Source organism: Uranotaenia lowii, chromosome 2, assembly GCF_029784155.1.
Source record: "Uranotaenia lowii strain MFRU-FL chromosome 2, ASM2978415v1, whole genome shotgun sequence".
NCBI lineage: Eukaryota > Metazoa > Arthropoda > Insecta > Diptera > Culicidae > Uranotaenia > Uranotaenia lowii.
The window spans coordinates 68,709,774-68,725,163 of NC_073692.1; the positions used below are offsets into that span (position 1 = coordinate 68,709,774).

The 15,390-nt window shown below is 33.7% G+C and overlaps 1 protein-coding gene across 1 annotated transcript; it reads right to left on the minus strand.

Annotated features, from left to right (window-relative positions):
* Positions 1–905: 905 nt before the first annotated feature.
* Positions 906–15,000, minus strand: LOC129747285 (37 kDa salivary gland allergen Aed a 2-like). Its single transcript, XM_055741429.1, has 5 exons — positions 14,955–15,000; positions 14,664–14,882; positions 2,956–3,189; positions 2,688–2,885; positions 906–2,618 (listed from the first exon to the last, which is right to left on the minus strand). The coding sequence occupies exons 1-5, from the start codon at positions 14,997–14,999 to the stop codon at positions 2,289–2,291; spliced, it is 1,026 nt and encodes a 341-aa protein (XP_055597404.1). The 5' UTR covers position 15,000; the 3' UTR covers positions 906–2,288.
* Between the last annotated feature and the right edge of the window lie 390 nt (positions 15,001–15,390).

A 15,390-nucleotide genomic window follows, 5' to 3' on the forward strand; every position in this document is an offset into this window, starting at 1 on the left:
GTTTTTCCAAGTCACACATTGGTTACCATGGCTAGATGCATGATTCTTGTTGCCCGAACTCTTAAGGTGGCGTTACGAACATCGAAAGTCCGTATAGAAGAATTAATGTTCGCGGCAAAGCCCACTTCTTTATCTTGAAGTGACGGTATCTCTGATGCTACTCTATCTGTATATACTACTTCATCGTAGTTGGCCGTGCTGAACAAAAATTTGATATGTGATGATGATGCTTCCAAATAAATTTTACCCGCTCATTTTCACCGTCTTTCACTCCTAGGGACATCTTAAGATAATGAAATTTTATAGTTGGATAGAATTAAATCCAACTATAAAATTTCATTATCTTAAGATGTCCCTACTAAAACGGACATCACTTTTCGCCTATGAAGTCGATAAATTAAATAACAAACATTCATTACTGTAATTCATCCCTAGACAAAATTATATTTATAGAATTTGGCGTTGCACAAACCAAGATATAGTGTTGAAATTATAAATTTAAAATTTTGAGTTCGTTTCATGTTTTGCCTGCACAGCATTATCACATTTCAAATTATTTTTATCTAATTAGGCTGGAACAAATATCAATTTCATCTTTTGCAACCCCCCCCCCCCCTCCCCCCCCCTTCAAAATTTCCAAAATCCCTGAGGGGGGAATAAATAAAATTTGAAGTATTTTAAGTAAATTTCAAATAAAAATTCAAATATTCGAAACATTACAATACCAAAAAAAACAAATATTGGAAGATGGAAGTTTATTCACATTTTGAATTCTTAATTTTATTGAATTTTTCGATAAAAAAATACTTGATTTATAGGTTTTATGCGATGATATAGTATGCCATTTGGTTGTATACAAGCTTTCGTGCAATTTATTCCAATTTATTTGTTTTTCGCATTATTTTTTATTGTCCCCCCCCCTCGCGATGTTCCAACTCCGAGTGACAAAAGAAGAATTTGAAATTTGTTCCGGCCTTATCGAATTTCGTAAAGGCTTTATATAATTTAAACCCTCGATAAAATAGCCCCAGGCACCCGAGGGCATCATCCGTCCAAACTGTCGTGATTTTACGAATCTCAATTCAGAGATTCACCTAAACACGTCTGTCGCTCGCAAGAATAGATCAATGACTGCCTTTGTTTTGTTTGTTTGTCAAGTGCTGCCAAAATAGCAAATGTTCTCATAGAAATTTATTTTATTTTATTCATCTACAGTGTTGCCGAATACATCTATTATTTTATTTTATTCCTAATTAAATTTGATTTATTTTCTGTATATTCTTCATCTCATCCCTACACAAACCTCCAGCTTATTTAAAAAAAAATCGGAAAAAATATCTCCAGAAATCCAGTAAACCAGTGATGCTACTGATTACAATCAACAAGAAGTGCTGAAACATGTTCCCATATGTAACCTCCGGGGAACTTTGCCTCCCAGGAACAAGGAACATGCTTCTGTTTCGAAGCTGTTAGAAATGCTGCAAATACAAGTGCTGATCTAGCGCCACCTGCTTCTCAACTCCATAAGGCCAGGAAGCCTCCCGATGAAAACCTGTAAAACATAATGCACACGTTCCACTATCAGCAGCAGCAGCAGCAGCAGCAACAACTGATGAAGGCAAACAAATTTCCCATGCTTCTTGAAAACAGAAAACGTAAGTTCTGCTGCAGCTCCATTCCATGTATTAGTTGTAGTTGTTGAAAAATGTTTCGAAATAGACCCCAATGAGATCTGCTCATTGGAAGAAAAAAAAAAGCAAACCGGAGAAAGATTGTTCTCATGTGAAACCCACTTAAAACAATCGATCGACTTTGGTCCAGACAAATTAGCCTCACGAGGTATCGATTAGGAAACAACAAGCCAACATGAAGCAATGTAGCTCTTCTTCTTCTTTGGCTCTAGCCAAAGTTAGGTTCCTTAATCCCGCAATCGTGATGGTAGATTATGTTTTGGAGAGGTTTGCTGTTATTTTTTTTCCTTTATTTTTATGTTCATTCATCTTCACTAGGCCGATATTGCACTGTGATTGCATCTAGGTTGGGAAAATGACTGTCTGGATAGGGATGAAAGGTGCAAGCAAACCTGTTTGTGGATGATCAGACTAGGGCGTTGAATCTGAGTTCTAGTTTTTTCTTCCCTTAGAACTTTTACCTTGTAAGCTGTTTTAAAAGTTCTCTAAATTTCACCTTTTATAAATATATTAAAATTCATTTGATGCTGCATGATAGATATGTATAAGTTTTACATCCCTCACAGTGTATAATTTATGATATGGAATTACAGGTCATTAAGCAACAATGACTCCAGTATCTTCAATAGTTGAAGATGGACAGAGAGCTTCATCAATTTGTGTTACGAGAGCCTTTACATCAGCTCTATTATAAACTCCTCCATTTCTAAGAGCATAAGTATAGTTCTTGGAACGAATTTCACGATAGTCCCAAGCTTCATTCAAATCTTCGGAAGCGCCCGCAGCACCCGTAAGCTTATCGAAAAGACTTGCTGCTCTATATTCGGCACCTTGTCCGTTTATTTCTGGAACCCAACTTTGAAGGTCGGAGATGATAGAGTTGCTAGTTTTGTTGACCAGGTAAAAGTCTCTCATGATTTCCTGAGCCTACGAAAGTTAACATTAAAAATGTGATAAGAGTTTCATGTTTTCAGAAGTTTAAACCAAACAACTCACGTTAACGCTAGAATCAGCATTCAAATAGCGCAAGCCTTTGAACACACAGTTGATGTATGGAGAAAAACTGCTGTCATTTGATACATTGGTAGTCTTCCTTTTTTCTTTATTGGCGCATAAAACTGTACGAGCATCATCGGATAAAATGTTCCAACAAAATTGGAATTGTGAGTGTAGAGGACTTTTCATCGTTTGACTCTGCAAATAACATTCATAGTTTGATGTTTTAGAGAGAGAGAAAAATATCATAATAGGTAGTAAATCTTACCATGGCCTGATAAACTGGACGTACGTAATCATGATGTCCATGATAAATAATCTGGAATGAGTCGTTGAAGTGTTTGTAAATTGGTTCAAACCTGGCGTAGACTGCCGTGCAGTTGTTATCGACACTTTCAGTGACTTTTGCGAACGCCGATACGATTTCAGCTATTTTGGTCGAACCAACATCATAGTTTGGGTACGTTTTGTATGAGTCGTATTGGGTTTGGATTCTCGCGGCCTGTGAATGAAAAGGTCAAACAGAAAACAAGGAAAGTTCCTTGGACTCTCGCTCATTTATGCTATAGAAAATTTCATAAAAAAAAAACATTCAATGGTACTTTTTCCGATACCTTTTAACGTATCAAAACTCTATAGACATTTCCAGCGTAGATAATCAATCACGAAATCATCGTTGTTACGAGAGATTCCACTTTGCAAAAATATTTGTTCAAAGGCTTGACTAAGTCTTACGTAATAATCGCAACAATATAAAAATTATGTTCAAAATTAAAAATTTATGAAATCCTCCAAGAAAATTACCAGTTGGTTTTTAATATTATTCGTGAGATTTAACCCTCATCCGCATTAGATTTCATTACCCTAATCAGCACAAGGAGTGTCAATTTGACACTACAAGCTCAAATCGTTATAACTTTTGGCGTGTTCAACCGATCTAAACAAAACTTATATCAATAGAAACCTTGTAACGTCAGTAAAATATGTATAGAACATTATATATAGCTAAAGCTACTAGTTTTCTTGTTATTCAGCATGAAAAAAAAAAACCGAAAAAAACATACCTCAGGAAAACTGCTGTAGTTCATATATTACACGTCAAAAAAAATTTGCCTTATGCATATGAAAGCTGAAGTTATTGTCTACATCATGAAGCCAAGAAATTTTTTTTTTTTTTTTTTTGATAAAAGGTTTACAAAAAGTTCAAAAAGTGATCTGAAAAACCTACTTTTCATAAGATTGCTAGTAAATACTGTTTGAGCGTTGGTAGAGTTTTTGAAAAAATATGACTTCAAAATTTATTCTAGTTCTAACGTTTTGCTGTCTTTAGATTTTTGATGCAACAAAAATTGAATTTACTGGAATTTTGCAAAATTGAAGCATTAAGCGAAGTTATAAATGATATGGTATTGGAATAAAAGAAAGGTTTTAAATGCCCATATCAGGCTGGTTAAAAGCCTTTATCACGAAAAATTGATTAACTAAATATTTTTTTTTATTTTTATCATAACATTTCAGCTCTAATTACAATGTTATAGTATAAATAGAAGAACTTAATACTGATATGATAAAAATATTATAGGAACAAAAAAATATAACGAAAATTAAAAAAAAAATCAGCTTTGAATTCTGCTTGAAATCAGTTTCTACCATTTTAAATCAAATTTTAGGAACATATTGCATCTAGAACTGAAATACAGCTGAAATATCTGGCAACCTGATTGCCCGGTTTCATCCGGGTTTTGCAGGATATTCAATAAAAAAAATTAAGATTTATTCACTTTATTTGGCAAATCAAACAAAAAAAAAACAAATTGTGATGTAAAAATTTTTCGAGCAAGTTTTATGAATAAGCATGATTGGTTTTTTGGAAGCTTTAAATACCAATTAAACCCTGTCGATGAGTTTTGATTGAGAATTTTTTTTCAATTTTTTGTAGCTTATTGAGTCATTTCTGGGTTTTGACTAAATTTGTCTGGATATTGCCTGAATTTTTTGGTCGTCAATTTTGAAATCAAATGCCCGGATTTTGCCAGATTTTTGTCCCAAACTGCCCTAATTTGTTCGGCCCGGTTACGTATGTTGTATGTATGTTGTTTATCCACCATGGGTGCACGGATTCACCGCAGTTTCTGCCTAAGTATGTGCTCACATGCATTCTTAGATTATTAAGTTCGACAAATCTCCAATGCAACGTGTACATCATACCCGGACCCCATGGCTTCGTATGAACTGTTATGGAGTGAATGTATTGTGTTGATGTAGGTTTATTTTTGGAAGAACTAGTCAACCACGTGGGCTAGTTTTCTTACAGGTATTCCGGCATCCCTATATATACCTGGTTACCTGGCAACTGGTTGAACATTTTTATTATTCACATCTTACCTGTCGGCCACTTATGGGATTCGAACCCATAAAAAATTCTGGCAAATTTAAGATAAAACACATAAATATAAGCATTTAGCCCGTTCGGTTTCGGAAAACGACTATTTTAAACTACTTTTATTATAAAATCATTTTCTCAAAAACTGTAGGATATTTTACCAGAAAAATTGCTCTTACTTTTACACAACAGATGTCCTCTTGTGTGCATTTAGTTTTCATAATTCTATCTATTGAAATACGGGATAAAATAAGTTTTCTACTAAGTATGTGCATTAAGCCTGCCTCTCCCCTAGTAAAGTATCTTGACGGAGAATAATAAAATATCTTTCATTTGATTGTTTGTTTTTTGTTTTTCTGATATGTTAACACTTATCTTATCACTATCTTCCATTTGAGATTTCCCATAATATTTAGGAATTTAATTTTTAACAAATGTTCCTAGAAATTAAACTTTTTGTACAAAACTGTATATTTCACTAGCTGATCCCATACGAACTCCGTTTCGTTTTCAACTTAGAATATGTTATGACAGTTTGAATTAATGTCATTTGCTAGGCATTTTCTAGATGCATTTCCGAATGTATTATTAAGCAATTTTTGCAAATATGTTGAACACGTAATATGGACGATTACTTTTTCTGTCGTATGGTACTAAATTCGAAATCAGGATCAATTGACCGTGAGAAAAACCTCCTATATATGAGTTTTTGTCTCGATGAGATACAGACTCTAGTAATTATTGCAAATACAAATTTAACAGTTGATTTGGAAGACCCCCTTTTTGTCGTTTGATACAAATATTGAAATCAGAAATCAATAGACTGTCCCAACCCCCGTGTATGAATTTTTAGTCGATCGTTGCATAAAAACAGAATTATTGCCAACAAAATATAACCCCTTTCAGTGGCGTCTTTTACAAACTTTGATATCTGAAATTGATTTCCCTTCCCTCAAAACTCCCCTGTGCAAATTTTCAGACCAATACATTAAATAATAACGTCACTTTCGCAAAAAAGGGAATAGTCAATATGGACGGTCCTTTTGGCCGACCCCTGACACAAATTGGGTAATTGGAATCAATTGGTCGTCCTTAATAATTCCTATGTACAAATTTTCATCTCAATCCGATGTATAATAGCGTCAATATCACGAAAATATTGAAAAGTTAATAAGGACGACCCCTTTTGCCGGCCCCTCAAACTGAATTTGATACCTTAAATCGTCATTCAAAACACTCGTGTACCAATTTTCATCTGAATCCGATGTATAGTAACGACAATATCGTAAAAAAAGGGAACAGTTAATATGGACGACCCCTGGGTGGTCCCTTACACAAAATTTGATATCGGCAATCGATTGCCCGTCTTTAAAAATATCCAACCCCAAATTTCCATCTCAATCTGATGCATAATAACGTGAATATCACAAAATTTGAGAATTTTATATGGACGACCCCTTTTGCCGACCCCTGACCCAAAATTCAATACCTTAAATCAGTTGTCCATCTCTCAAAACCCTCCTATGCAAATTTTCATTACAATCCGACAAAAATTGACGTCAATATCGCGAAAACAATATTTGTCTTGTATGGACGACCCCCTTCAGAAGGGGTCATCCAAAAATCTGAAAATATTTGTCATCCTTCCTGGCCCTAATGAGCATCCATGCCAAACTTCAGACCTCTAGCTCTTAAGACGGCTGAGTCTATAGAGGACAAACAAACAAACAAACAAACAAACAAACAAACAAACAAACAAACAAACATACAGAAATTGCTTTTTATATATATATATAGACTAGCTGATCCCATACGAACTCCGTTTCGCTTTGAACTTGGAATATGTCATGAACAGTTTGTATAAAGTCATTTGCCGAAAAATTTTCAGATGCACTTCCGAATCCATTGCCATAAATAATTGCAAAAATATTGAGCGATCACTTTTTCTGTCGCCTGCTACTAAATTTGAAATCAGCAATCCATTGCATAATAACGTCAATATTGCTAAAAACAGTGAACAATAAATTAATATACTTTTGACATCTGAAATCGATTGTCCGTCCCCGAAAACTACCTTGTGCAAATTTTCATTTCAATCCGATGTCAAATAACGACGATATTGCAAAAATATTGAAAGGTTAATATGGTCGACCCTCTTTGCCGAGCCCTTACGCTGAATTTAATACCTTAAATCCATTGCTCGTCCCTCAAAACTCTCGTGTACCAATTTTCATCTGAACCCGATGTATAATAACGACAATATCGCATTTACAGTGAATAGTTAATATGGACGACCCCCTTGGCCGACTCCTGTTTTTAATTTGGATAAGTGAAATCAATTGTTTGTCCCTAATAACTCCTATGTGCAAATTTTCATCTCAATTCGATGTATAAAAACGTCAATATTACTAAGATATAGAAAAGTTGATATGGACGACCCCTTTTGCCGGCCCCTCACACTGAATTTGATACCTCAAATCGATTTCACGTCACCCAAAACTATCGTGTACCAATTTTCAGCTGAATACGATGTATTATAACGTCAATATCGCAAAAACAGAGAACAGTTTATATGGACGACCCCTTTGGCTGACCCCTTACACACACCTTGACACCTGCAATCAATTGCCCGTCTTTTAAAACATTCATGTGCAAATTTTCAAGACGATCCGACGAAAAGTAAGGTCAATATCGCGAAAACAATATTTGTCTTGTATGGACGACCCCTTTCAAAAGGGGTCATCCGAAAATTTGAAAACATTTTTCATCATTCCTGGTCCTAATGAGCATCCATGCCAAATTTCAGACCTCTAGCTCTTAAGACAGCTGAGTCTATAGAGGACAAACAAACAAACAAACAAACAAACAAACAAACAAACAAACAAACAAACAAACAAACAAACAAACAAAATACAGAAATTGCTTTTTATATATATTGATTTAAAAAAAATCATAAAAATGCAACATTTACTATGTAATTGAACAATATGGAACAATATGGAAATTTTGGTCTGGAACACGATTTAAGATTATTTTATTCTCATTAAAAAAAAACAGCTCAAAGCTGGAGTACGATTGCAAATGGTAATCAGCATTGCTTCCAACAATAAATGAGCTGGCAAAAGATATGAAAAAAACATGTGGTGAAATAGAATTTACTGTCATCAATGCCTTTTACCTATGTTCTAGGTACACCTGGTTTAAAAAAAAAAACAAATCATACAAGTCTATTAAAAGTTTTGTTGAACCGAAAAATTAAAGTTAAATTTCGAGTGTAAAATTTACTATTGAGGTCAACAAACTCATGATAGAGTAAGGTGGGCTAAAAGTACGAGTCGGGAAAAAGTACGGTTTAAGATTATCACAAACTGAGAACAGCAAAATTCCAAACTGTGACGTGGAATAAAAATGATTTGGAAAACCTTCATCCAGACGTAATTGTTTTTCGTAGGTGTTAAAAATACTCCAAAAAATGAGGTAAAGAAACTTTTTTGCATAAATTAAGTAATATTTAGGTAACGGCAAACATGATTGAGAAATCAAAATTCTGTTTTTCAATGAAAGTGTTAATGTGTTTATTTAGTTGCTTTTGAAGCACTATCGAATGCCGAAGAAAGAATTTCGTTTAAGTGTCTCTGCTTTGCACAATAAACGGTGAATCACAAGAAACCTTGAAGGGGCAAAAGCACGAACTGCAAATGGGGCAAAGGTACGAATGATAAATATACAGGGTCCACTGACGTAAATCTGAACGGGTTTGTTTTACCTTTTTGAAATGCACAGGAAACATCAGCGCATATTTTAATTTCTACAATATCCTGCTCGTGCGAAAAATGGCTCAGATACGATGAGAACTGGATTTCGTAAACCTGTTGAAATTCAACAATTAGAGAAGAACTACGAATTCGCGCTGGTTGTTCGCCCATGTATAGAATTTGTATCAGAAGCGAATACAGAAGCTCCTACTGTAAGCAAAGATTAATGTAAAATAATTTTCCTCTTGACTTCATACAGAAATGTGGAATGGTCGTACATTTACTCCACATCATTCGAACTTTTGCCCCAGAGGGAGGGGGGCCCTCCCGGGGGGGTATGAGTACGTTTCGATAGCAGTTAGACATTTTCACTACTGCCATCAAATGCGTTTGTCAGTTGTTTTCGTAATTTTTTAGAAGAGAGATAAAAGTCCAAATACTATTATTGGTTTTTTGGAAAAACAACTGCAATTTTTTTTTAAATAAAATAATATTAAGGTCGTACTTTTACCCCACCATACTCTACTTTTTTCCCAGCAAGAGGAGGCAGGATCTGAAATATAGATTGAGGTGTTACTCGATTTGGTTTTTAAATTCAATTACTATGGATTAATTACCATTATTTTCCATATATGGCTTGAGACAGCAATTGAGCATGAAAATTTGTACGAAGGGGGTTGTTCCTACTTCGACTCGCACAAAGGTAAAAACAATACTTTCACAACGACTTTACTTTTTACAAATTTTTTCCTTGAATCGCTAATTCGGATAATGTGTAAATTTCGAATTGTCATGGTATGTAAAAACCTCACTTCAGTTTGAAAGCTCCATATATTTGCTGATAATGTGTGAAGCTATTTTGTAAAATGTGTGAAACGATTTATCAGTGTAGAGTACATAGATTTTTCTTTTAAAGTCGAGTTAAATTTACATTTATTCCAAACGCTTCTCTTCGGTGGAGATGTGAGCAGTTGCTTGTGGTAAGAAATATTGCATGCAATGAAATAAAATCTGATGAAAGACAAATTTCTAATGTCTTAAAAAACCAATTCTTTCATTTTCTCAATCACTGAATATTGCTCTTAGTTGATGTTTTAGTAATAAATGATCAATGCCTCTAGTGTTTCCATACTTTATTGAATCCGCTGTCCAATTTAAAGTGGCCAAAACCGGATGAAGATCTAGAAAGAATTCAAACTTTTGATCGCTTAGAGCCCACCGCGGTAATTCCTATGAATAAAAATGTTGCTTTCCATTTAATCCAGCCATGCCTTCCTTATCCAAGTTCAAAACAAAATGGTTCAAATTTAGAAAGCTTTAAAACAACCCGCGTTGAAGCGTGCCTGGGCTGTTCAAAATAATGTGTAATATTGACCCGACAAAATGACCCTGGTTTTGACACATCATGCAGGTTCGCAATAACGGGTCATTTTTACAACTTTTAGGGGTTCCGCCAAATGAGTATGTATTTTTAACACGACTCGGAACTTCCTTTTCGACTAGCTCATATTACGGTCCAGTTAGAAAGACTCTGACCAACCATTTATGTATACTCCGTAGAGTTTACAATCATTTATACTCAGCAGAGAGGCGGCGAGATTCAATTCCTGGATCTCTGGCTAATAAGCCAGTAGTAATCGAAGTATAGATACTGTTTTTGGTGATCGCTGTAAACATTGAACATTTTGGCGCCTATTTTTCAGCAAAGTATAATTTAAATGAACGTGGTAGCGATATGCAACCTCAATGTGATTTTTTTCCTTTAGATATATCAAGCGTCATTGAAATTAAAAGGACGTCAAAAATCAGATTCAAATGAATAGGCCCAGTACAGGCAACTTTTGCGTTTTCAATCATAAATGAAAAGCATCAATTAAATAAATAACATTTTAAGACAAAAACTGAGAGTATTCATTTTCCAAAAGATTTTTAAGTGGAGCAAGTGTAAATGTTCAACTTTTCTCTAATACCAAAAAAAGTTCTTCTTCTTGAATTTGTCGTTTGGCCAAATAAACAACTTGCATGGATAAACTAAACTTTTTATTTCTAATAGTTACAAAAAAAAAACATTGTACTGTTTGTTTCTATACCAGTTCAAGTACGTACTTAACATGAAATATGGCTACATAAAAGAGTCATTGATCTGCTTTTATGTTGAAAAATAAGTTTTTGTTTCATTCCTGTCAACTCATACAGTGGGGCAGGTGCAAACGCGTTTTGAACCCATGAAAAAATTAATCTCAAAAAATTCGGAAGAGGCATCCTGAGTATGAATCTGAAGCAGATATTCAATATTCTTGAATGTTTTTGTTAATTAAGGCCTTTTGCCTTAAACAGCATTTAGTGAAGGTGGAGTACAAAAAATTTAATTGTACTGCAGGAAAGCTGCATAAAAATAATCAATTTAAGGTTTTGTATGATGTTAACATGAAAATTTCCAGAAATTAAAATGAATGCAGAAAACCATCGTAGGCTGAACAGATTATATTTTTTCAATTTATTCAATTCTGGAAACATGGATTTTTAAATAAATGTTATTGAACAGATAAAGTCACTAAGTTTAGTTCTTGATATATCCCATAAATAATCTTAATCGAAAACGTAGGTCACCACCAACTTTGTTCAAATTTTTAATCAGAACATCCAAATGCCTTAATTTAAATCTTTTTTTGGAAATGGGTGAAAAGACATATGTTCCTTAGGACAAAAAAAGAGAAAATAGCTGTAATACGTTTGAATATCCGAAAAACCTAAAAATATTTTTGTTCTTCGTCAAATTCGTCAAGTTTCAAACCATAAGAAGTGCTGTTTGAAAACACTTCAAGTTGTAATGTGTCATATTTCCAAGTTTGGTATATGGCGAAATATTTTTTAAGACGACTTGTTCAAAAATAGATTTTTTTTAAATGCTAAAAAGGGGGAGAATATTGAATAAAAAAGCGGTATGAAAATCTTCTCAACAGTTTTTTTCTTCAGCTTTTTTCAGGTCCAAAAAACACACCATCTAAATCTAATCTGAAGCTGGATGTGCTGCGTAAATTTCTTCCAATGGCAAGATTTCGATTGGCAATTTGATATATAATTTTTTTTTTCAATTTTAGAGCTAGTTCACTGGTGTTTAGAAAAAGTGGTAGAAATTTAGTCACTTTTTGCTCATTTTGAAAATTTTGCCCTGCAAAAACATTTTCAAGATCTGCGGCCTTCAAGTTTTTTAACAACACGTGTTGTAGTTTCGCATGCTGTGATGCAAAAATAGCAAAATTTCCATCACATATGGCTGAAATGAAAACAGTGCTGTAAAAAATACAACGCCTAATGATCTTGAAAGCATTTTTGCATGATAACATTGTCAAAATGTAAAAATGTCTACCACTTTTTCCCAACACCAGTGAACTTGCTCTTTAGAAGTTTTCCTGGGAATTTAATTAAAATCAATAATTTTTTGAATAAATTTTAAGTTATGTTTTGCTACAGTTGATAGGTTAAGAATTGGCTTTTCGGTCTTCTGAAGCTAATAACGCTTCATATTTTCAAATAACACTAGGTACAAGAATTTTTGTTTTGTTTATTTTGACACTTTACCAACGTTTTGGCATTCGTGTTAAACTACAAGAAAATGTAAATTGTCTAAGGTTTTGCAACGATAATATTTTTCAAAAATTTGCTCAGGGGAGAGTTTAGCTTGGAAATTTAGCAATGGGGGCGATTGGAAAATAATATATGTAAATAATAATATGTTAAAAATGTGTTTTTGAAACTAAAAAAAAAAAAATTAAGAAACTTGACGAGAAACCTTTTCTATGTAGTTATAAATGTTCCATAAATTAAGTTGAAAATTGAAACCAAAATTTGAAAGCGCCAAAATTTTAAAACGGGAAAATGATTCGTAACGAAATTTCTATTTCAGCTTGAAAACATATTTGACGCATAAAATACACTTAAATTTGGAAATGTCTTCCACCTGATGAAGATAATAATATTCGAATCGAATAAGAGGGAGCAGTTTTGAAATGCATTTTTAAACTTGATCAGATGGTTTCTATTGTTCATGCCGTTTTTTGGACATGAAGCGTAGTAAAAAAACATAAAGTGAAACCATTAAGCTATTTTAGGTATCGTTCAAAAAAGTTTTATTCAATTTAAGGAAAGAGATTAGAAGCTTTATAAGGGGAACCTTCATTCCAATGTGATTTGAAATTTTCAATAAATGACTGTTTAGCTAGTTAAGTTGTAGATAAAGGAGTAACGAAAATACCCATTTTGCGTACAATTCGTGGAACTGGAGATAAGTTTTTTGATTTTTTTCAATTTGCAAAAACTGGTTGCTGCGAGTAACTCATTCTTTGATGAATTGGTTTACGTTAGTTAGGTGGATTTGAAAGTTACTGAATAAACACATAACTTTTCAAGCAAGTCGTTAAATTTATTTTACTACTTATGATGTAGAACACCTAAAATTGTCTGTAGGCATAAATCTTCTACAAGCTTTTGAATGGAGGAAGTGCGACATTACCCCAGTTTAAATATTTCGAAACTGAAGAAGAATGAGTTTATTCCTTCTTTACAATGGGTTATCGGGAAATATTTGATATACGCGCAACACTTTACCCTTTTCCCTAGCCTTAATATTTTGTTTATCAGGAATATAAAATATCTTTGAAGCTTTGAAAATGCGTGAATTTTGAAAAGGGACTTTTATGTGCATGAAGGAGAACCTGTGAAATTTTTAACATCAATTAGTTTCTATTTTTTTTAATTGGCCACAAGGACCGTAAATATTCGAAAAAAAAAATGCATCACTTATATTTGTAAGCAACATATGAGTGGAAGGATGAAAATTTATGAAATGTTCAGTGATGCTACCTAGTAATATAATGTTCCCATTTTGTGGCAATCTGCCAAATAGTTTTTGAGAGAGCGTCGAGTGAATGAGTTTATAGACTAATATATTTGAGCAACATATGCGCCATCTGTATAGCAAACTATGAACTTCAGTTTTTCTAAATCAAGGCTATTTTGTTGACGTTCTTCATTCCCTGTAGCTTGACCTTCAAAATAACTCAACATTTTCTATTTCATCCAAGTTTTGTCAAGTCTAGCTGATTGTTCACTTTCTCCAAAAAAAAAACAACATTATTAATTTTTTATAACTCCATCACAGTTTTCGCTCATTGGCTCGATTCCAGATCCATCCAAAACAGAGTATTAACATTGAGAAACCTTTGAAAGTTGCATGGAAGGAAAACGGTCACTTTTGTAGGGATTTTTTTTTATAAATTTCAGCCTGCTAACGGCTAACCACCGTAACCACTGATTTTTGGTCTGTGTTTTTGTTTGTTGGGCGAATCAGACAGAAAAATTTCCCAGCTTTACCACTTCTTCAGTTGTAAGGTTTGGATGGCGCTTTATTTAACCCCTTACTTCCCATATCTTCATGGAATTAATCATTCGTACTTATTTTCAAATTTTAGCTCACTGTTAAGTCTTATAAGACTTCCAGAACAATTCACTTGATTAGTTTTGGTTCCATAGTTGATGTACAGCTCTTTTGGGGTCTCTCAATGGGCTTTCCTAGATTTGTCAAGACGCTACCCCAAAAACTACTGAACAGACCGCCACATAGTTTGACATTGAAAATTTCATCAATTTTCATCCATCCGTTAAAAAGTTCTTCGCAAATTAAAGTGTAGCATTTTTTTTTTTTTCGAATACAGTCCTTAGTAATTGTAACTGAGCCAAGGAGAATAGGATGTCTAGTTTGAAGCTCGTTATATTGAATAAGACAAATCGGAATGGCTATCATCGAGGATTGAAGAAGAATGAAAAAAATAAACATACCTTAACATTTCCTGTCGAAGGGTCATACAAACCGTATCCCTCCATGCAGCACTTGAAGAAACAGTAGGAAGCTTCCTCTTCCGGTCCAAAGTTTTCCCATTTGCTCCAGGCTTGCATGTGTTGCAGCTTGTGGGTCGATTTTCCAATATTATTTTCAACACAGCGAACAAACATGAAAAACGTTTCCTCTGGGTTCAGTGGCTTCCAATTCTCAGAAACCTAAATACAGATAAAAGAGAGTTTTCGATCACAAATCTTCCGGAGGAACTATAAAAAAAACTCAAAACTGACCACCAATTTGCCTACAAAGCACATCAACACTAGCAAAAGCTTCATATTTTTATGACTTGTGAGATGAAGACAATTTCTGATTGTTTTATACACTACAGAATCAATGGCAAGATACAATGTTGCAGGTAAATATAAACGATCTATCTCATTTTATAGAATCAGTTGGTAATGTTAGAACTCAAATGAAATATTTACAATCTGAGAAATATCATCTGCAGTTGTTAGAAGACACGTATGTATGTTATTTGTGTATTTTTAATATAATTCTTAATATTTTTGTTCAAATCGTACATCTCTTAACACGTAAAAAAAAAAAATTTGATATTTGTATATTTGAAAGGGTGCCAAATAGAAAAAAAAAAAAAGGAAAATTCAAAGTTTGTATTGCAACCAAATGAATATAAAAAACCAGGTTATGATTCTAAGTTATAAAAAC

What these genes read in the sequence shown, in the direction of transcription:
- LOC129747285 (XM_055741429.1), bottom strand. Translation starts at nt 14,999, where the DNA reads ATGAAGCTTTTGCTAGTGTTGATGTGCTTTGTAGGCAAATTGGTG. An exon ending in GCTTTGTAGGCAAATTGGTG is followed by an intron (nt 14,883 to 14,954) that starts GTCAGTTTTGAG and finishes ATCTGTATTTAG; the next exon opens with GTTTCTGAGAATTGGAAGCC. An exon ending in GTCCAGTTTATCAGGCCATG is followed by an intron (nt 2,886 to 2,955) that starts GTAAGATTTACT and finishes TGTTATTTGCAG; the next exon opens with AGTCAAACGATGAAAAGTCC.